At 43.3% G+C, this 24,041-nt stretch overlaps 1 protein-coding gene across 3 annotated transcripts in view; it reads right to left on the reverse strand.

Moving 5' to 3' along the window:
- Positions 1 to 24,041, reverse strand: part of SHPRH (SNF2 histone linker PHD RING helicase) — an 80,765-nt gene that overhangs the window by 41,411 nt on the left and 15,313 nt on the right. For 2 of the 3 annotated variants that reach the window (XM_072140915.1, XM_072140914.1), the window contains 8 exons: positions 22,946 to 23,075; positions 18,539 to 18,757; positions 15,965 to 16,043; positions 12,166 to 12,316; positions 8,641 to 8,728; positions 3,705 to 3,967; positions 2,900 to 3,505; positions 815 to 952 (listed from right to left, as the gene is read on the reverse strand). In XM_072140915.1, the coding sequence (XP_071997016.1) occupies positions 815 to 952; positions 2,900 to 3,505; positions 3,705 to 3,967; positions 8,641 to 8,728; positions 12,166 to 12,316; positions 15,965 to 16,043; positions 18,539 to 18,757; positions 22,946 to 23,075 (1,674 nt within the window). The remainder of the gene's footprint in view (positions 1 to 814; positions 953 to 2,899; positions 3,506 to 3,704; positions 3,968 to 8,640; positions 8,729 to 12,165; positions 12,317 to 15,964; positions 16,044 to 18,538; positions 18,758 to 22,945; positions 23,076 to 24,041) is intronic. The other variant, XM_072140916.1, reaches the window with a different exon arrangement.

A 24,041-nucleotide genomic window follows, 5' to 3' on the forward strand; every position in this document is an offset into this window, starting at 1 on the left:
CACAGCGCATGTCCAAAGACGTTGCTAGGTAACCCGACTTATACATAGGACAGATCGCTTGTTATCAACCTAACCTGTACATTGCTCAGTAATCGCGACTGATAAACCCACACTCATAGGTAATGTCAGACCTTGTGCCGATGTAAGAGGGGATCCTGAGGTGACCAGCTGGGATCATGTGACTGCGTTGCGGGACCTTGTACCGCCACGATCATCTCGTCTCACAGCACTGTCTACTACTCATGAGTCCACCATACTCTCGCGAGAAAACATCTGACGGGTCCGGGATAAACCTGGAGGTGGGTATGCGCTTTCCTCTGGCTGATGTACAGGTAAGTAATATGCAATGTACATATCTATATGATAAGCTGTGCCCGAAATTTAGTGATAATACTTCTTTGCAATAATTTTTGCTCTAATAAAATATAATAGACTGAACACAACTCTAGAATGTCGGTACCAAGGAGTCAGGACTTTGTGGGTGGCCACATATGAATTTTTATCTCATCAGAATCCTAGTAGTGTGGACACCGGACAATTGGCTGGGTGGTACGCCGGGTAGCATGTTGAGCTATATTGTGTAAATTGTTATGCACATGGATTTGTATACACATGCAACACATTGGATGTTTGAACACACCCGCATAGGGTTAAAATGTATATGCTTGATTGTATTGTTTTTCACTGATGATGTCACATCCTGCGGGGGATATAAACCCGCCCTGTATCATTGTTTGGTGTACTTGAAAATGGTTACATAGAGATAGCTGAAACATATCTTTTTCCACTGGTGAAATAAATACCACTACTGAACTTGGAGTGCTGCTTCCCCGCTGTTGGATTTACTTATGCAAGGGTCTTTCTGAGCCAGATTCCCTGAAGCGTGCACCCACACGGATCTCAATCCAATACACCACTGTGCTACTCCTTCAACTTTTCCTCTACTTTGTGCCTGAGTATATAAACGGTATAATAAATACTTATACAGTATCTTTTATTATTAGTAATGTATTATATCTTATACTTTTTTACCACTATATTCTGATCTTAAGATTTTACTGGCACATAGTTAAGTACATATCTGTTTTTGGATCACTTGTTGATCATTCTGTGGGAAGCAATGTAAACAAAGTAATACTATTTTAACACTTTTTAATTGTTATTATTTTATTAATATTTGGGGGTATTTGCGTTTTTGGACATGATAAATGGGTACATGTTAATACTTCTATACCGTATATACTCGAGCATAAGCCGAGTTTTTCAGCACAAAAAATGTGCTGAAAAACTAAAACTCAGCTTAAACTTGAGTCAAGAAAAAAAATGAAGTCAAAACTCACCTTTGCATCACCCCGACTCCCTCCCCCCCGCTGGTCTTTTCTTCCATCGTCAGCGGCAGGTCCGTCTGCAGCGAGCGCGCAGAAATGACAGCGTGCGCCAGCCGGGCCATGTGCAAGGACCAGTCACTGACCTGGCTGGCTGCATACTAAAGGGGTATACAATACGTTTTCCCAATTTTTGGTGGTAAAATTAGGTGCCTCTCTTATACCTGGGTCGGCTTATACTCGAGTGTATATAGGTATGTGCCAGGGAAGTTCAACTAGGCCTCTGGTGGCCATAAAAAAACCTTGGCACCCACTCAACAGATTGTAGAGTGGGTGAAACCACCAGAACCATAGTTTTCTCTGATCCTGGCTGTGGTAGGTGGATATCCCTGCTTTAAGTAATTACCGCATATCAAAGCCATGCTTTTGAGCTTGCTGTCCGAGAGCACATTGGCTTTTAACATACAAGGAATGCCTCAAAGGGATTAAAGAGAACCTTTCAGGCCAATTTAGAACCCTATGCCAACTACACGACCTTCTACACATCCATAGTGTGGCCACTATGAAACAAAAAAAAAACATTTACACATAACTAGAGATGTGGTCCAAGGTGTATTTGACTAATCTATGGTGCTCCCCACTCCTGCACAGTAATTCATTGAAGCCGGAGTAGTACATCTCAGCTTCCGCGCACCAGCACCATACCTATAGCACATGTGCAGTGAAGACCAAGTCATGTTTAATATTTATGGGTTTTTTTAGCGGTCGCAGATGGGGAAAAAAAACTACTGGGCAATTTGGCACACTAAACCACATTTGCATACAGACCTGTATTTGGTTTAGGCTTCATTTCAATGGCCGTGTGCTCGCTGGACTGTATCACGGGCAAACACAGGGCCAGAAGGAGGAGGTGAGAAGGGTGAGGAGGCAGACAAGCAGTCCAATTTGGTGACGGTGCGTGCCACACAGTGTGATCACTGCACCGCCACCGGGAGCCATAGAAGTCTAGGGGGCTGTGATGTGGTCGCAATTAATGACCGGATCACGTCACCTATAACGACTATTTGAGCCCCCAGTGTCCCAAATAGTCTTCCTCGTCATGAGAACTGCTGTACATTTAAAATGTGATGACAGATTACAGCTATAGACTGATTGATAATAATTTTATCTTTAACCCATTAAGGACGCAGCCATTTTATAGCTTAAGGCTTAGCCCCATTTTTTGTATTCTGACATGTGTCGCTTTAAATGGTTATAACTTTTGAACACTGTCACTGTGTTAAGATTTAGACTTTTTTGTGTGCATTATATGTCTCTTTATTTTAATTTTTTATTGAATAACATTTTTTTAACATTTTAGATTACCGCTGACACCCAATGACTCCCAATGCCGGTTTGGCTCCGGGGCAGAGCTGGACCTGCATTAGTGCTGAGAGCTAATTGTTGGATCTCGCGCAGTACTAGTACGGCACGCAGCGCTATGGTGTTAAAGCTGATATAATGCCTGGCTATGTACATGGGCTAAAAGCAATTTTACAATAACATCTGTGGTAGGAAATCTATAATATTCTCACCATGACCTGAAGAGAGGATGATCGCACATGACGGTTAATTTCATCGACCCACTGGTGACAGATGGAACTGGGAGAAATAATCAAAGTGGCGCCAGTTGGAACAGGATCCATTGCAACAAGACAGTGTGGGCAATAGAAAGGTGTGGTGTGGACGCTTTCCTTATTGTAGTTTACACACTCTGCATGTTGCCATAGACGACACTGCAAGCACTGAACTCTGTCCTTGGGATCAGGATGCCTGAGACTACCACAAATACATTCAAAGCGGTAATCAAAGGTATTAATGGGGAAGACAGGACTGCGATTACTATCCATTTCCTGAGATATAAAGTCCAAATCATCTGGTTTTGTCTCTAAATCAGCAGTGCTGTCACTAGCAGTGGTAGATTTCTCATCGTTGACAGGAGAACCGTCCATTTGCTCTGTAACTCCATTATTGGTATCACAGCCCTGTAGCTCATTTTGTGGTGAGCCTGCTTTGCTCAATGCACAGTAGTCATGATCTTTTGACAAGACATTTAGATCAGCACCAGTCTCAGAAGCGTCTTCATTATTTTCCCTGAGTTGAATCCTACTTCTCTGCAGCCTGTTGGAAGATCTTCTGTTCTACAAAAAATGGGATATGCACGAGCATGAAAAATAAAGGTTCTTGTGGGAAACTATTTATAGACACAATTAAATCTGCTGTAGCCGATTGTAAAAGCACCAAGCTGTGCCGAGACTGCATTCAAGAGAATTACCTGTTACCTCAATAGAAATCAAATTGTATATACAAATATGTAAATTAATATCCATGACAGCTTACCAACTTTTGGACTGAAGTCTTATCTTGAATCATCTGTTCTTTATAGTTCACTCCCAGTTTAAAGGATCCTTGAAGTCCACGACCTTTAACTTGTTCCACTATCTTTTTGGAAAGTAGCTTATCCAAGGTCTTCTTGAGCTGTCGATGATTCCCCCGCATGTCAAAACTATACATGGAACTTAGGTATTTAAGTATGCCGATGGCAGACACCCCTTTGCTTGAGCTCAATTCCTTTATTGCTGCTAAAATCATAACTCTTAAACCTAAGCAAAGCATTAAAAAAAGTGTCAACCTTTAATGAATGCACACAGCACTAAAAACCTTCAGGTGTCATAGGAAGGTAATCAGCAGCTATTTCTCAGTAAAATTAGTCTACTACAGGCTCTCTTTGATGGGCTACTGACTTTCAAGGCACTGAAACAGTGTATTCCGTCATATTGCTTTGACTTAAAGCATGGCTTTGGACCTTACAAATATGAAAATCAATACCAGGTATGCTTGGAAAAACTAAAAGAAAATTTATCAAAAGTATTATTGCTGTAGAACCCAGCTAATGACTTAATTTCTAAGATGGATTTCCCCATCAGAAATCTTTAAAGGGAATCTGTTATCAGGAATTCACATTTTGACCCAATGACAGGTTCCCATAGTCTGTTTAATGCCAATTACAAAACTTGTTTAATAATAAAGATTCTGAGATCCATTACATTTTAAAAGTACATTTTAAAAACAGCCAACTTACAGACGACCCCCAGTTACAAATGGCCCTCTGGATGTTGGTAATGTACTGTACTTTAGTCCCAGACTACAATGATCAGCTGTGTCTGCATTTAAGATAGAATTGTTAATCCTCATTCTTATGACAACCCAAAGGTTTTAAAATCCAATTGTCACAAAGACAAAAAATAATTTTTCTGGAGCTACAATTACAAAATATACAGGTCTAACTTACATATTAATTCAACTTAAGAACAAACTTAAAGAACATATCTTGTACGTAACCCGGGGACTGCCTGTATATAAAACTTCGAGAGGATTGAATCAAGGGACCGTCTGTGCAAGGCTGCCAGTCCCTGTGTCATCACTGCTCTCATAGCTCTCCCCCTGCCGAGGTGCTGCAAGCCAGCTCATGTCTGCATGAAGGAGAGAGCGAAAAGAACAGTAATGACACAGAGCAGTGGCGTACCAACCGCGGTCGCAGCGGTCGCAAGTGCGACCGGGCCCATCAGAAGGGGGGGCCCCGGCCGGGACTGTCACTAATGCCTCTGTCTGTCGTGGCCCGGGCCCCCCTGTCATGCATTGGCGGAGTGCTAAATGATTCCCGGGGGGTGGGGGAATCAGAGAGGGTCTTCACTCTGCGGCTGCGGCATTCTGTATTGCTTAGAGCGGTGACAGAGCAGGAAGTGACACGCGCTGACACTTCCTGCTCTGTCACACTAATGCCTGAAGCAGCGCATGGGACGGTAAGAGTCCCAGAGCTGGCAGCGTAATGACGTCCTTACGCTGGCAGCGCTGGGCGCGTTACCCAGTGCGCAGAAGAGGGAAGCCAGGAGGAACCCTCCCTCCACCTCAACGACAATGCCGACCGTCCAGCGGCACAACCGGCAACTCTCCCTCCTGCCTGCTCACTTCTTGCCCCCTTCCCCCACACGGACGTCACAGCCGACAGACTCGGGAGCACCCGCCCGCTGGATCCTCCACTTCTCCCGCCGAATACAGCCAGCCGACTGTAAGTGACTCTATGTACGTGCTGTGTGAGTGTGTGTATGTGCTTTGAGTGTGTGTGTGTATGGTGTGTGTTCCCCCTGCTGTGAGTGTAAATGGTGTGTGTTCCCCCTGCTGTGAGTGTATATGGTGTGTGTTCCCCCTGCTGTGAGTGTATATGGTGTGTGTGCCCCCGCTGTGAGTGTATATGGTGTGTGTGCCCCCGCTGTGAGTGTATATGGTGTGTGTTCCCCCTGCTGTGAGTGTATATGGTGTGTGTTCCCCCTGCTGTGAGTGTATATGGTGTGTGTGTGTCCGCTGTGAGGGTATATGGTGTGTGTGTGTCCGCTGTGAGGGTATATGGTGTGTGTCCCCGCTGTGAGTGTAAATGGTGTGTGTTCCCCCGCTGTGAGTGTATATGGTGTGTGTTCCCCCTGCTGTGAGTGTATATGGTGTGTGTGCCCCTGCTGTGAGTGTATATGGTGTGTGTGCCCCTGCTGTGAGTGTATATGGTGTGTGTTCCCCCTGCTGTGAGTGTATATGGTGTGTGTTCCCCCTGCTGTGAGTGTATATGGTGTGTGTGTCCCCGCTGTGAGGGTATATGGTGTGTGTGTCCCCGCTGTGAGTGTATATGGTGTGTGTCCCCGCTGTGAGTGTATATGGTGTGTGTTCCCCCTGCTGTGAGTGTATATGGTGTGTGTGCCCCCGCTGTGAGTGTATATGGTGTGTGTTCCCCCTGCTGTGAGTGTATATGGTGTGTGTGTCCCCGCTGTGAGTGTATATGGTGTGTGTGTCCCCGCTGTGAGGGTATATGGTGTGTGTCTCCCCGCTGTGAGTGTATATGGTGTGTGTCCCCGCTGTTAGTGTATATGGTGTGTGTTCCCCCTACTGTGAGTGTATATGGTGTGTGTTCCCCCTGCTGTGAGTGTATATGGTGTGTGTTCCCCCTGCTGTGAGTGTATATGGTGTGTGTTCCCCCTGCTGTGAGTGTATATGGTGTGTGTTCCCCCTGCTGTGAGTGTATATGGTGTGTGTGCCCCCGCTGTGAGTGTATATGGTGTGTGTGCCCCCGCTGTGAGTGTATATGGTGTGTGTTCCCCCTGATGTGAGTGTATATGGTGTGTGTGCCCGCCCTGTGAGTGTATATGGTGTTTGTGCCCGCCCTGTGAGTGTATATGGTGTTTGTGCCCTTTGTGTGTATGAATGTGCTGTGTGAGTGTATGGTGTGTGTGGGTGCGCTGTGAGTGTATGAATATGGTGTGTGTGTATATTCTGTATATACTGTGCATATGTGTATATGTTTTATGTGTATGTATATGCAGCATGTCTTTTATATACAAATATGCATGTATGTATATACGTCCCCCATTGGCCAGCAATGGGCGCACGGCGGGGTACAGAGAGGTACAGTGCAGGACACGTGCAGCACCGTACCATTCCGTACCCGGGAAAAAGATAGGACTTGTCCTAATGTCCTATCTTTTCCTGTAATGCACCATACATCGCTAAGGAGAGGGACGGAGATGAGCAGCGCTCACCCCCTCCTCCTGTCCGATGTGTCGCCGACGTGTGTCTGCTGTGCTACGGTACAGCATGCACATGTTTGTGTGAATTCGCCTTTAGGGGAAGGGGGCCCCATGCAGAAGTTTGTCATGGGGCCCAGCCTCTCCTAGTTACGCCACTGACACAGAGTCTTGCAGAGACGCCTCTATGACTCAATCCTCTTTGCTGGCAGTGAGCCAAGTTTACAGCCTGAGAATCTGTAATTAGGTAAAATGTTAAAATCTGATGACAGGTTCCCTTTAAAAGATACAGATAGAACATGATCAAAATCTTTGATTAGTGGAAGCAAACCACTAAGAACACAAGTGATCCAGAGGTCAGGGATCCTGAGCCCACTGTTTGTGTATCCTAGTTGCTTTTACAAATCCCATAAAGAACATTTTTATAAATATTGATAACATATTGAACGAGTCAAGATATAAGCTGTTCTCGTCTCTATTCCCTGTGTAGTGGTCAGACCAAGTTTTGCAGTCATTTCAATGAGAGCCAAGTTGCAGTGATTTAGTTTGACAACCAGACTTTGTGTGACCGCCAGATTTAGTGTGACCACCACCAAGATAATGGAGCAGTCTGCTTTCTTTTCCATTTATTTGCTGCTGAGTATAGTTTGTGCTACAAGGGTGGTAAGTTATGTTGACCCATCATTCTCATATCAAGGACCTATTCCTAGAATTTTCTATAACTTTATTTAGTGTTAAACTTTAAATGGTCAAATATAAGGAAATACAAGGAAAATACAGGTTCACAGATTTATTAGCATTTGTTTGCAAATATTGAAACCAATTGTAAAATGAAATAATAGTTATTCCTCCAAAAGCTTCCTTATCAGCCATAACAGCTTCAATGCCTCAGTTATTTATGTTTTCATTGGATCACATGCTCTACCTCCCAAACACCCAAAGTAGTAGAAGCTTAGGAAAACATTTAGAGCATTAATTCCATTTGGCATTATTAATAAACCAACAAAAATTAACACCTACACCTTGCTATTTAAAGGGAACCTGTCATGAGGATTTAGGCCCAGAAACTGCCATCAACCAGTTATTTAGGACAGTGACAGGATCACAATTATACAATCCAAACAAAACAAGAAAAAGGTAAGATGCCTACACAAGGCTAGACAGAAATATAGCAAAAAATGTTTAATGGACAAGTAACAATTTTAAACACAATCAAGACGGGACAACAATAAATATAAAAACACTTAAAAAGTACACCAGAGGGGTATACAAAGCTGCCAAGGGCCAAGTTGCCCTAAAAACCCCTACTACAGTCTGCCAAGAGTCGAACTACAGTAACCATAAGGACCAGAATATGAATAACCATATAGAGCTAAAGTGCAAAACATGATGCATGAAAAGTGCAATTGAACAATGTAACAAATCTCTAATGCATTGATCCCTACATGCCCAGTTTATACAATACCATGCTGTTGTAGAATGAGACAAAGCAAAACAGGCAGGTGTAGGCACCTGCCTACACCTGCCTACACCTGCCTGTTTCTCTTCCACGAGTCACACACACAGACAGCTTCTTAGAGTAACGTGCATGTCTTCAAAAAGAGAAAGAACGGGTGATACGCAAGTGAAGCAGTCTGCTCTAGAGTAAAACAAAAACTTTTTCTCCTAATGATACTAACCATTTAATACAGAATTAACATATTACTCACAAGGGAAGGTCTGTTTGTTGTCCATAGCCCCGCTTTTCTTAGTATTTTCTATGGGTGGAGGTGGGATAAAGTAGTTTACCATTTTCCCCTAAAATAAAACAAAAGGTTGTGTGCTTTGTATAAAATTGAGGTAAATGAACATAGTAGTCAAAATAGCTGTGAAGACCTAATATAGTCTTCTTCATAGAAATCTTGGTTTACAACGCATCCGCTTAAAATCTGATCCAAAAGCAGCTCCCTGTTTCTAAGGCAGACATATACCATCTGCCATAACATGGCAACCAGGAACCCAGCTTTCATTTTATAAATTGCTGTGGGGGAGCGTGTCCTGGCTGTGGAGGAAGATGGCAGCACACTGACCTCGCTCCTGCCTTTTCCCTGTTTCACGGCCGATTGATCTTTGTATACAGCGATTTCCTCCATATAAATGGGGGCAAAGCGAAGGGGGAGCACCCGTACCCCATTTATACAGCTTGGCCGGTCCTCCGCATCCGCCGCGGCCCCGGCCCGAAATATAGAAATGCCGTCTGCCGCTTCATCTGCGCCGCAAGCCGCGGCTGCGCCCGAAGTAGCAGCCCACGCACCCGAGACCTCAGGGGGCACATCGGAGGGCACACCGCTGTCAGCCGCAACGGCTCCCAGTAATGCAGAGTGCGGGGCTGCTCCCCGTGTCCAAGATGGCTGGACGCGGCAGTCGGTGCCGCCGCAGACATTTCCTCACCACCACAGCTGCAGCCGGATACCCTCTCCCCGCACGCTGACACAGAGGGGAAGATGGCTGAGGAGCAAGCGGACAGGCTGGAACACCCCAGTCCCGCCATGGAACAGCCTCCTGGAGAATCCGCCTCCCCCTCATTTGCACGTGGATGCCTGCCAGCTCAGCTGGAGGACCCTGACTGGTCTCACCGGCCTGATCCTCAGCCCCAGCGTAGTTGTAACTCCGAGGTACCCAGATCCCTCACTTCATACATACCCAAGATCATAAGCCTGGGGGGGACGAAGGTTTACCACCCTGCTGACATGTGTGATAGTTTCTCCTCATACTCTTCCCTGTATGCCTTGAAGGAACCTGCCTTGCATAAGGCGGATCCCTCGTATGAGGCCCAGGTGAACTCGTACATGTCTGATATCAGCCTACCTCCCTTACCTGGAGAGGTGGTTGATGCTCTAGAACGGGTGATTGAACCAGCGGAGGTCTCAGCTGTCATTAAACTCACCCCAGCAGGGAAAAGCCCTGGCCCTGATGGATTTACCCCAGCCTTTTACAAACAATTTAGGGAGTTATTGTCTCCGTTGTTGGCTAAGGTTTTTGGCGCTGTCTCTGTGGACTCTGGGTTCTCGGTCCGGGCCTTGGAGGCTCATATTAGTGTGCTGCCCAAGCCGGGGGAAGGACCCGTCTCTCCCCGCCAACTCCACATTCCACAACTAAACAATCGGTGTCTTTGGAACAAACCTACTCTCCGGTTCTACTTAAACTCCTCCCGTGGATTTCCCCGGAGTCTTTTTCTCCCCTTCCTCCTCAGGCTACCCTTTTGAAAGACACCTTGCGGCTGTGGAGATCGTTGATCTCTAGAGGTACCCTATCCCGTCAGCATAGCCCTCTCACACCAATATTCCGAAATCCTGGCTTTCCTCCTGGAATGTCAAAATTGTCGTTCTTGGGCTGGGGAATCCTTGACGACCCCAGATTATATGATATCCTAAAAGGTTCTCCATTGCCAACCCTGGAAGATTTTCATCCGCACCCCAAAGCGACTAACACATCATGGTTTCAGTACTCACAACTTAGATCCTTCATGGCTAAAGCTGGCCCCACTGCCGCATATACGGATTCTCTTACAGAATTCGAGGGATTGTTTCAAATTTACTCGCTTCTGTCCCAGGGCCCTGACATAGCTGAGCTCTCCTTTGTTAGGGGATGGGAGCGTGACGTAGACAATGCCCCATCAGAAGAGGGCTGGCAGCGCTCCTTCCTCTTTACCCACAAACTGTCCTCTGCTTGTGCTGCTCAGGAAAAGGGATATAAGATTGTGTCTAGGTGGTACCGGGTGCCGACAGAGCTCCACTTGGCTTTTCCCTCGGTTTCAGACTCTTGTTGGCGCTGTGGAAAGGAGAAGGGCGATATGCTGCACGTTTGGTGGACTTGCGATGCTCTCCGAAATTCCTGAGATCAGGTATTCGCTGCATACCGGCAGATGACAGATACGCAGGTGACAGCCTCCCGGGAGGTAGCATTGCTGTCAATGCTCCCAGGACCCATTAGCCTACAGAAAAAAAACATATTGAGGTTTTGCCTCATTGCGGCCAGAGCAGTGATCCCCAGGCATTGGCGATCCACTGTCTGCCCATCCATGTCTGAATGGGCTCATGAGATGCTGGCGCTGTCTCACATGGAGGAGCTAGCAGCAGTCACGCCAGAGGCTTATGCAAGATACACCCATGTTTGGCAGCCATGGTTAGAGTTTAAAGACTCCCAGAATTTTAAGGATCTGCTCGGGGGTTAGGCGGTTTTTCTTTTTCTCTGAACATTTGTACCCCCTACAGTTCTACCCGCACTTGCTTGCTTGTTTTCCCCTTCCTGTATGATGAGATCATAAAGATAGACGTGGGGTCTCGCTCTTAGGTTTGTGGGAAATTCCTGCATGAGCTGTTGTTTAAAACATGCATATTTTAAGAAGGCCGTATATTACATTTTGCCTCGTGTACTGCAACGTAATATATATTGTAATTCTCCACACTACCTACGGTCTTTGACAATCACTTTCCCAATATTTTCACATTGGCGACTGTTATGTTATTTTGTTTTTGTTTACTTTGTTAATGTTTATTGTTTGCTTGTTTATTGATGTGTGTTTTCAATAAACTGATTCAACATAAATTGCTGTGGGAAAATAAAAATGAATTCTGATTGGCTACTATGAGCAACTAGAAAAGTTTTTCTAAGACACTTTTGATAAATCTCCCCCAGTGACTGTACTCGCCGCACCATGATCAGGTGCCATAGACCTCTACTGTGGCCCTGATCTGGTACAGCCAGACCACAGCCACAATAACTGTCATGGGCATGTAGCCTAAGAGTTTAATATTTCTAGTGCAAGATACAACCCCGATTAGAGAGTAAAAAAAACTGTTCTATGCAGATCATAACTCCCAGGGTGTATTCACTCAAGTCAGTTTTCCACCAAGTAATTTTACCTAATTTGTTCACAAAACAGTAAGATAATTGCAGCCCCTCCCCCTCAAAAAATATTATTGGTTATATAGAAAACACAATATCTGTAAAAAAAATGTAAAACGTGCTGAAAAAAATGCTTCGGTTTCAAATAAATACTTTGTCTTACTTCAGTAACCTAATTGTCAATAGAAAAACAGTAATGAATACTGACACCACAGCCTCTTACTCCCAGAGCCTCAAATAATGTCATCCTCAGTTGTTGCAAGCCATAATTTATCATATATCCCAAAAATCAAAATCAAGTTCCATTTCAACTGGTTGTCATCTACAAGACCCAGAATATGGATTACCTCCGGTAATGTCAGCAAGTCTGTTTTGACATCTTTTCTAGGATGACAAAGGATTAAGCTTAAAACTTCCACTGTCTTCCCAAGACCCATTTCATCTGCAAGAATCCCTCCAGGCCACTCGTGAGCCGCAGCAGGACGTTCGTGGATGATGCTGGAGAATAGAAAAGACCAATAAAAGACCAATTGCCTTGTGCAAATGTCAAGTTACTTCTTTAATAAATCATTACTGTGTTTTTATGCAAAATTATATTCACAGCTTGTCGACAAAAATGTTTTGCTGCAAAAATGTTTTCCATCTGATCCAAATAAATTAAACTTTCTTTCATCACTGAAATGAACTGTGGACCACTCTTCTTCTGTCCACACAACATGCTCCTCAGCAAAAAGTTTAACTCTCTCTGTTAATGAGAGGTTTGGTCACTGTAGAGTGGGCTTTCAGTCCAGATGCTCTTAAATGTTGTGACACATATTCATTTGTCATGTTATGGGCTATTAGCGTAACCACGTCACATGGATGTGGAGGGGGGTTCAGTGTGCGGGCAGCCCTAAAGAATGAGGAGCAGACAACGGTTTGAATTTTAATCCCAGCCCCTGGGACTTCAGGGGGACCTTGGCAGGGAGCCATGTACGTTGGTATAATGACGATTTTATCTGATGTACACATGCCACAAACATAACAAAAGCACATATACATTTGTCATGTTATGGGCTCTTGGCACATGTCATTAGTGTAAAATAGTGCGTTGGTGACAGGTTCCCTTTAAATGCTGCTATTTTAGTTATGTTAGGATATATTCTTATAGGACTACACAATGACCTTGATATTTAGTAAATTGTGTGTTGTTCTCTAATTAAGATCTCCAGTATATACATTTTTTATGTCTGTAAAGGTAGTAGTAGCAGTTTATACTGCAAAAATAAAGATAAAATATGACGCCAGCAAAATAGTGACTTATGACTGTGATGAAGCCTGAAAAGAAGACGAAGTTTAGTATATACAAAAAGATGAATCTGTAATTAAATTTTAACCCCTTAAGGACGGAGGGTTTTCCGGCTCATTTCTCGCTCTCCAACTTCAAAAATCCATAACTTTTTCATTTTTCCGTGTACAGACCTGTGTGAGGGCTTATTTTGTGCGTAACAAATTTTACTTTCCCGTAATGTTATTTATTTTAACATGCCGTGTACTGCGAAGCTGAAAAAAAATTCCAAATGTGGAAAAATTGAAAAAAAACCGCACGTGCGTCACGTTCTTGTGGGCTCAGTTTTTACGACTTTCACTCTTCGCTCCAAATAATACGCCTACTTTATTCTTTGGTTCGGTGCGATCGCGGTGATACCAAATTTATATAGGTTTTATTGTGTTTTAATACATTTTAAAAAATTAAACGAATGTGTACAAAAAAGAAAAAAAATTTTTTGCCATCTTCTGACGCTAATAACTTTTTCATACTTTGGCGCACGGAGCTGGGGGAGGGGTCATTTTTTGCGAAATGAGGCGACGTTTTCATTGCTACCATTTTGAGGTCTGTGCGACATTTTGATCATTTTTTATTTCATTTTTTATGTTATGTAAAAAGGTGTAAAAGTCGCATTTCGGACATTTGGGCGCCATTTCCCGCCTCGGAGGTCACCGCCGGCCGTAACCGTTTTTATATTTTGATAGATCGGGCATTTTGGGACGCGGCGATACCTAATATGTTTGTGATTTTTACTGTTTATTATGTTTTATATCCGTTCTAGGGAAAGGGGGGTGATTTGAACTTTTAATATTTTATTAATTTTTTTTATTTTTTAAACTTTTTTTTTTATTTTTTTTTTCACTATCTTTTAGACCATCTAGGGTACATTAACCCTAGATAGTCAGATCGCTCCTACCATATACTGCAATACTTCTGTATTGCAATATATGGCATTTTTGCAGCACATTCATTACAATGAGCCACTGGCTCATTGTAACGAATCTGCAGCTGCCAGATAGCCTCGTGTCAAAAGAAGACACGAGGCTACCATAGCAACCGATCGCCGCCCCCCGATGACGTTCGGGGGCGTGGCGATCGAAAAAAAGATGGCGGCGCCCACGCGCCGCCGTCTTTTAAACGCCGCCCGCGACTTTGCGGGCGGCGTTTAGAGGGTTAATAGCCGCGATCGGTGCAAGCACCGACCGCGGTTATTAGCGGTGGGGGTTTTGTGCAATATGCAAAAACCCCCACCTCTGTATGAAGAGGACTCAGCCCGTGAGCCCTCTTCATACAGCCCTTATACCTCTGCGCCGTAGAGCTACGGCGCAGAGCGTTAAGGGGTTAAATTATAATATTTACTGTTTATACTCATGTATAAGCCAAGTTTATACCCTCAGCTTATACAAGAGGCTATAAAAAAAATAAACTTACCATACATACTCACCTTCCAGCACTCCTGATGCTCCCGTCACTGCGGCTCCTCTTCTTTCCTCTGTTGTAACAGCAAGCAGAGACGATGATGATGGACGCGTCTCTGTCCGCTGTTACAGCAGAGAGAAGAAAGAAGAGTAGCCGCGGGGATGGGAACATCAGGGAGCCGCGCCAAGCATTGGGAGCAACACAAAGTGATTACAGGCGGTGCCCTACTTAAAGGAAACCTACCACTTAAAAGTGGTAGGTTTATACACATATACACGGCACCAGCCCAGCCTGTTTCCCCGTGCTGAGTTGCGCAGGCGCGCGTGTGCCAGAGAGCTCGGTGACGTCACCGGCTCTCCTGCACTTCACAATCCGGCGCACGCACGGGCGCGCGCATGGTGCGCCCAGCCCAAGTGCGGTGCGCCGAGTTATAAGTTAATATAACTTATAATTCTAACATAGGGGCTTTGTTTCCTTAACAAAAATATGCTCTAGCACCAGCTCCCACTGAGCTGGTGCCGTGTATATGTGTATAAACCTACCACTTTTAAGTGGTAGGTTTCCTTTAAAGACACCAGACTTACAGACGAGCCCTAGTTACAAACGGACCTCTGGATGTTTGTAATTTACTGTACTTTAGCCTGCAATTAAGCTTTATTGTTAATCCTGGCTCTTATGACAAGCTACATTTTTAAAATCCAATTGTCACAGGAACCAAAACAAATTTGGCTGGGGTTACAATTATAAAATATACAGTTCCAACTTACATACAAATTCAACCTAAGAACAAACCTACAGAACCTATCTTGTACGTAACCCGGGGACTGCCTGTATGCAAGTTTATTTTTTTTTATACGACAAAGGACTGCAGGGGGCATTTAGAAGGGGGGGGGGTGGCTGTCTGGGGCATTTGATAACTGAGGTGGCTGACTGCATGGGACAATTTATCATCTGGGGGGCTGGCTGCATGGGGCATTTCATAATTGGGAGGGGGGCTGCCTGCAAGGGGCATTTCATAACTGGGAGGAGGGGCTGGCTGCATGGGGCATTTCATAACTGGGAGGAGGGGCTGGCTGCATGGGGCATTTCATTACTGGAGGAGGCTGTGAACAATGCATTTCCCACCCTAGGCTTATACTAGAGTCAATAAGTTTTCCAAGTTTGTTGTGGCAAAATTAAGGACCTCGGCTGATACTCAAGTCAGATTATACTGGAGTATACCAAGTAGTCAAATATAGATTTTTTTAATATTCTGCTGGCAAAAATCGCCTACTAAAAGACATAGAAGGATTTTTGGTTATACTCTATGAATGATCGCTGAACCAATGTGATGCAGGGCATAGTGGAAATGATTATTTTTCTCCATAGTCATAACAGATTATGTAAAATATACAACAGCAATATATAACAGAGTTTACCTGCCAGAAAAAGGGTTGTAGAAAATTTTTGTTCCATCCATTGTTATGACTTCTCTCCATAATGGATGCAGTGCATTTTCTACCCAAAAGAAAAAATAATAAAAATACAACAATAAATTAATTTTTTAATAAATGATTGCTGTATGTAAATGATGCTGAAGAATGTAACATGGGAATTAAATAACACTGATTTATCGTACATAATGCAATAATATAATCCAAAGTAATACAGAAAAATCATTCTCTAGGTAAATGGCATTTCATGCTTAGACTTTTACACCTGAGCCATTGAAAGAGAGTTTCTCCTCTTTAAAATGATACTCTGTGAACTCTTTATTTAAAAAGGTTTCTATGTGAATAACCTGCAGTCACTAGATGTATGAGGAATTTCATCTAATACTTGTTCTTTGACATTAAATCTTAGTCAGATAAGGCTAGGTTTGAATCTACATACAAAGCTACATTGCAGATCTCACAAACAATTCCTCTTGGGCCTGATGACATGATGGACCCACGAGGTTTGGGTTCTCTATCCAAACAAGAGAATTTATTACAGGAAAACAATAGAATATATTATTGCGTCACAATTGTTTTATAGGCTTCAAGGTTTATAAGGACACCTACCATCAGGTCTCTGTCACTATTTCTGTCACCACTACCTGTTGGAGCAGCTCACAAGGATCCCATCCCAGCCATTATCTGGCCAATTCATACATTAATCAATGTAAAATCATCTTTTCTTTATTATGTAAATGAGGCTGGTCACATGGTCAGAGGCAGTGATGTCACTCCTATTATCCCTCCCCTCTTCTCCCCCTGCTCATGTCTGTGTGTAATGTATAGTAAAAATCTTATGTACAAAAGTGCTTAAGGAAATAATACATTTATTGGATAACCAGAAAAAGTATATTTAGTGCAAGCTTTCAGGGCACACAGGCCCCTTCTTCAGGCATGGATACAAATGAAGCATATGTAATGTATAGTAAAGCATTGATAGTGCTTGTGCTGCTGCCATGGTGTGTTCTGCTATACACATGAAACAGACATCACAGATACACAAGTGCCTGACATGATCTGCTACAACATTCGGGACGGGTTCTTTTAAAGATTTTAAAAAAGATTTTTAAGTATTAAATACTGGGTGCTCTTCCTTAGTAAGATTTACATAAGCCAACAAAGTGAAAATAAGCTATTTTTGTGTCATATTATAACAATATTTATACTTTCAAACGTCTTTTTATTTTTTTTTAGCTATTAAGGGCATTTTTGGATATCTCCAAGATTATACTTAATCAACACAATGAAAGCCATAAAACAAAGCCTGTGACTGACACGGTGAAACTGCTTTATTTCCCATCAATTTCACCAAATTTGGAATCTCTTTCCCATCTCCCTAGTACACTTCATGGAATATTATAGGGTGCCATTACAAAATACAGTCCTTTCCCACAGAAGCTCTCAAACACCTCTGTTAAGGGAGAAATTAAAACTAAAAACCTAAAAATGTAGAAGGCTGCATGCAGTCAGGCCATGCATGTTCTGTATAAGGAATTTATAAATACTGTATATACTCGAGTATAAGCCGACCCGAGTAAAAGCGACTAATTCTACCACCAAAAATTGGGAAAACCTATTGACTCGAATATAAGCCGAGGGTGGGAAATGCATTGGTCACAGCCCCCCCAGTATATAGCCAGCCAACCCCCTGTAGTATATATATCCTACCAGCCCCTGTAGTATATAGCCTGCCAGCCCCTGTAGTATTTAACCTGCCAGCCCCTGCCCAAAATATAGCCATCCAGCCCCTGCCCCAGTATATAGCCATCTAGCCCATGCCCCAGTACATAGCCATCTAGCTCATGCCCTACCTTTGTATAGCCTGCCAGCCCCCGTGCACCAGTATGTAGCCATCCCCTACCCCGTAATACAGGTGCCCCCCCCCCCGATGTGTTATACCTACGACCGCGTTATGTAGCCCCTCCCCCGCCCCGTTATACAGACATTAGATTTAAAAAAAAAAAAAAAAAAAACTCTCCGGCGCCCCGGCAGGACTTTTGTGTGATGCATCAGTCAGCGGCAGGACCGTGCAGCGCACAGCTCGTATTCCAGCGCCTGCCGCTGAAATCAGTGTGTATGCCAGCTACCGGCACACACAATACTATTCCAGCGGCCGCCGCTGACACCAGTGTTTGTGCCGGCTACCGGCACACACAATACTATTCCTATACTATTATACTATACTGTGCCGACAACAGAGCCTGCGACGTCACAGGGACCTGTCGCTGACTTATGGATCACGCAGAAGACCTGCCGGGGCGCCGGAGAGGTGAGGGGTTTTTTTGTGGTTTTTTTCACTCGAGTATAAGCCGAGTTTGGGGGTTTCAGCACATTTGTTGTGCTGAAAAACTCGGCTTATACTCGAGTATATACGGTAAGTTTTCCAGGGGTGGGCAAAGGAAATGTATGCCTCCAATGTTACATAAGGCCGCTTCTTCTACATTAATTTCTGACTTTTAAGAAGCCTAGTAAATAGGATGCTTTGGATTATTTTTCTAGTAAGGGCAAAATATCTACCATTGGAAGGAAAATTTTGGAAGTTCTCTCTCAGTAGCATCCAATTGACTGCTTCATTTTGATACGGACGCAGAATAGGTATAAGGGCTGGATGCTGCACATCTTCCCGCAAAACCTGGTCTTCCTGTTGATGAGCCTGTCTGACATAGTCATAAAGTTCTTCAATATTTTGTCTTTCTAGTTCTTGGTCCGACTCCTCTTCATGGTCATCTGAAATATCTGAAAGTAGATATTACTTTTAGTAAATCTAAAGCATTCCCGTTTTGCTGGACACTGCCTGTCCATGTATGAAATGAGGCCCATTAACAACAGCCAGCAGCACATTAAACCAGTAAAAAAAGACAATCCTTATCCCTTAAAGGAAACCTACCACTACAGATCTACCTATGAAGGTAGATCCGGTGGTAGGTGCATCTAACGTATGTAAGGATAGCCCTTTTTAGGGCTAATTCTTTACTCCCCTCTATCTTTGCTAATCTTTAATTAGGGTAATATGCAAATCTTCTAAAGAGGCTACTGGGGCGTGGAGTAGCTGTAGCTGAGGCTACACAACGTGGCTGCTCCACGCCCCAGTAGCCACTTTGATCCAGATATCATCTGCAAAGCCGGAGTTATGTGCATGCGCAGTAGCTCCGGCTTTGGAACCGAGATCGCACAGCCGCTGGCCTGTGTTCGTGCTGAAGATAGAGGAGAGTAAAGAATTAGCCCTAAAAAGGGTTATCCTTACATATGTTAGATGCACCTACCACCACATCTACCTTAATAGGTAGATCCGTAGTGGTAGGTTTCCTTTAAAAGAAATCTACCACCAGGATGAAGGACTGTAAACCAAGCACACTAACATGCTGGTGGGATCTGCTCGCTTTCTATGGCCTTGTTTTTACAAAAAGAGGGATTTAAAACGTATGCAAATGAACCTGAGGAGCTCCAGGTTCAATTAACAGTTATACAGAGCCCTTCAGTCTTATTTACATAATTTTTAAAGCCTTGTTTTGTAAAAACAAGGGTATAATAAACTAAAAGAAGATTGGTTCATGTCAGAGGGGGCACATACCAGTATGTCAGTGTGTTTGGTTTACAATCCTTCATCCTGGTGGTAGATTTCCTTTAAAAAAAAAGTTACATTTGATAATATGGGTATCTTTGTACTGACCCCATTAAGCAAGACTGAGGGATGGATTACTACAGGGGAGTCAAAGCCTAGCAGCACTTCAGATACACCCATGGAAGCACTTCAGTCTCATATGCATATTAATAAATTGCAATTTTTAGAAGCAAAAATCCCTCAGAAAAAACAAAGAGAACCCGTTAGGTTTTAGGACATGTCCGTTTTTATACTTAAAGGACATCTACCAACAGATTTACTGATGCTCGTCCTTTACACTAGAGGATGGCAACTTCTTTATCTTCAGGAACCTCCAGTTAAGTGTTAAAAAAAAGTATTTATTAAAAACATGCAGATGAACTAAAGGCTCTCCAGTTACGTTAAAAGAGAGCCTCCCGGTTCCACCATCTAATTATGTATGCATGTCCCCAGGTTCGTATTTTGCTGCCTGGTCCTGTCTGTCGATTGTGACGTCACCGTCTGTCTGCCTGAGTGACTGACTGAGCAGCAAAGAAGCCATAGCACCTGTGGCTCATCTGCATATTTTTATAAAAACTTAATCCGGAAATTCCTGAATATAAAAAAAGACTTTGCCATCCCCTAGTGTAAAGGACGAGCATACACGTTTGGACAGTCTACTATCAGTAAATCTGATGTTAAGATATCCTTTAATATAATTAAAGGGGTATTTCAGGAATCAGTATAACTCATATACAAATGGGTACTCAAAATATAAGCTAATGTGTAATTAGTTGTTATTTAAAATTTTGCTCCCCTTAGCAGAAAATGCTCATGACATACAGGCGGTCCCCTACTTAAGGACACCCGACTTACAGACAACCCATAGTTACAGACGGACCCCTCTGCCCACTGTGACCTCTGGTGAAGCTCTCTGGATGCTTTAAAATAGTCCCAGATTGCAATAATCAGCTTAAAATTGTCTGCAATGAAGCTTTATTGATAATTCTTGGTCCTATTACAGCAAAAAAATTTGAAACTCCAATTGTCACTGGGGCAAAAAAAAAAAATTGTCGGGAACTACAATGATAAAATATACAGTTCTGACTTACATACAAATTCAACTTAAGAACAAACCTACAGTCCCTATCTTGTATGTAACCCGGGGACTGCCTGTAGACTGTAATGGAGAATTAAAATGTTACTGGCCCTTTAATCAGTCCATTAATTTCCTCCACGCGGTCCGTTGCAGAGCATACACAGGACAGAAGATGGTCGCTGGTCACATGTCCACATCACATGTCCTGCACCTGCCTGGGCAGGTCATGTGATCACCACTAAGTTTGGCTGTAGTTGGTTGGTTGCAGTGCATCCAGTATGGCCAGTGTTGTGGTGATGGCAGTTATACATCATTACTATGGTAACAGAGCAAGAAAACCTGTTACATCATCACTGGGGGCAGAACATAAGATGGAGGAGGAGTTACTGTACTGAGAACTAAAGGATCATGGAACTTGTAGTTTTCAGTGGCGGCCATCTTAGTGATAACTCCACCTACTTTAGAGAGGCGATAAATTTTGTAAATCATAAAATCAAACTATTTAAGCACCGTTTTGTGACTAATGACATTGATTATTGTTGTGCTCATTTATTTAAATCATCATGGGTTTTTGTGTCAGATGTGCATATTCCCGGAATACCCCTTTAACAGAATTTTTAGAACTGTGTGGTGTTCTATTCTGGCTACAAACATATAGATAAATGCCTAGGTGTTACTAGTTGGAGGTATATGTCTATAGACTGGGTCAACTTTAAATCAAGGATGCTTGTGTCAGACTGTACTACAAGGGGACTTCAATAACCTAGTAAGGTGAATACCTCGAGTTCTCTCCCATTAAATCGGGCAGAGAGAGTTGTTTTGGTTAAAACCATATTGTTGCCCCAAATTCTTTACGTACTGTGTAATTGCCCACGTTGCATCGATAAGAAATGGTTTGCACTTATTTGTGCTATTATTAACAAACTCTTATGGGGAGGAAAAGGGTACGTATCAAGCAGGAAATTTTAATTAGAGATAAGGGGGGGGGGGGTCTTTCCCTTCCCTCCTTCTTTCATTATTTTTGGCTTCTCAGATTCAACTACTTATAGTAAATAAGGAAAGCCCGCTCTTCGAAACACTATCTAATCTGGTCGGGAAGAGATATGATTCTATTTTTGTACTATTAGAGTTGGGACTTTTGGGGTCCCGGGATATTAGAAAACTCCCCCTGGCCACTCTACTGCAAAACACCTGGAGGGAGGTGAAGAACCTGTTAAAGATTGAGGGCGGATTTAAATTAACACCCTTATGGGTTAACCGTAACTTGCCAGAACTTTTTAAATTGGAGGATTTCGAATTTTGGGAAAAAAGAGGAATAGTCTCTATGGAGCAATTGGGGGTGAACAGGGAATTAACGTCAATACTGGGTAGACATGGCATTCTTAAAGAGGGGGACCTATTTAGATGCTGGCAATTATCACATGCACATAGAAGTGAAAAAAATAAGGTTGGTATTATTGTGATGTGTTTTTGTGTGTTATACTGTACTACCGATATTTAATGTATAAACACCTATGTATTTTGTGGAAAAAAAGAATTTAAAAAAAAAAACCTAGTTGTCCATGGGTCTAAAATTAAATAATTATTTAAGATTAGATAATCCAATTACAGCTGAGAAAAGATCCTCTATATAGAGAAATGCTGGCTACGTTCACATCTTGCTTCTTCTCTTATAGGAACATGTCGGGAGGATTCCTGAGCTATCCTTACAACGGAGGGCACAAGAACAACCCAATGTTGTACAGTGGGATATGTTCTCCAGTTCAGCTCCTCACCCTCAGGAGTGTACATCAGCAACAGTTTAGTTAAGGGTGTCTACCGAGTGATATAGTTCTTCATATTTGGACAGTTACATCACTGGGGAAAACCCACAGTGTACACTCAGCGGAGATCAGGAATGGATGACATGCATTTGCATTCATCTTCCATTGGCAATCAAGGCCTTCACTGAGCACATACTGCTTTTTGCAGCAGGAGAAGCATGCACTTTTTCATGTTTCCGGTAGTATGCGACAGAGGCAAAAGTCTGCCAGAATAATTCTAGGGACCCCTATTTTCCTGGCGTATATGCGGAAGGTGTTAAAAAAAACAAGATGTGAATGCAGCCTACAAAGTGCATCAAATTGTTTCCTAGTTATAGGGATATCAACACAAGAATATAAATACTATAAATTGTATATTATGATAGTATAAAATATTTATATAAATGTACTGTAGTTTACTAACTAATAGTTATGGTTGATACCTGGTATAGTAATGTTATAGAACCTTTCCATCAGCTTTTGAGTAATAAGACAAGATTTCTTCATTCTCCTGTGTCCTTCGCTGAGAAATTCTGGTTTGGAAAAACATCCTTCCAACAAGTAGATCCCAACCTACAACAAGAACAAGGGAGTCAACTGAATCTGCAGAAGGCAAACCTAACCATGAGAATATACAGAAATAAGTTTCCAAATAGCCAACAGCAGAAATCTTAAAGCAGATCTGTCAATGTAATATGATGTCCAATGTAGGGGTAGCAGCTTCAGGCTGGAACTTATGTAGCTAAAATGTGCAAAAAATGCTGTTCCATTTTAGCTATTAGAGATGCTCAAATAATACATTAAAATGTATAGTTTATGATTCTGTGGTATTCATTAGGAGACCAGGGGCAGAGAGAGAGGGCGCCCTCCACTAATGAATACACAAAACTTTAAATTATGGGGCAGATTTTTGAATTTTATCCACAAAGTAAGACAGTAATAATCCCTTGAGAATGGGTCCCCAAACTACGGCCCGGGGGCCACAGCCTTTTATATCCTCCCCCCTTTGCATCCGACCAGATCCGGCCCACCAAGCTGTGGCCTTCGGCAGTCGGGCAGGGGCCTCCATCCATCCGGTCAGAAGGCTCCTGCCTGTCACTGTACAGTATAGTGCTCGATCACTGTCAAGCACTATTATTGCAGGTGGAGCGATGTGGCCCGGAAGACCCAGCACACTTCGCTCCTTGAACCTGGATGCGCGGCCGTGTGATGACATCATCATGCGGACACGCACCCCTTCCTGTTTGACAGCAGCCAGGAGAAAGAAGAGGGGCAGCATAGGAGGGTCAGCATTATTATGTTCGACCGGCGCTGTGAATAAGCCCGTCTGCAGCCGCTGTCAGTGCGCCGCATCGCATAGAGCCGGCAGCGATCGTGCAATACATGCGCTGCTGCCAGCAATTCTTACAGGTCCCTGACTGACAAGGGTAGGAGGGGGTGTGTCGGCCGCCCCCCTCATGAATACACCCAACTGCACGGGGACCTGTACAACGATCCGACCTCTTATTTGATAAGAGGTCAGATCGTTTAAAACTAAGT

The sequence above is a fragment of the Engystomops pustulosus genome, chromosome 3 (genome assembly GCF_040894005.1).
Source record: "Engystomops pustulosus chromosome 3, aEngPut4.maternal, whole genome shotgun sequence".
Classification (NCBI taxonomy): Eukaryota; Metazoa; Chordata; class Amphibia; order Anura; family Leptodactylidae; genus Engystomops; species Engystomops pustulosus.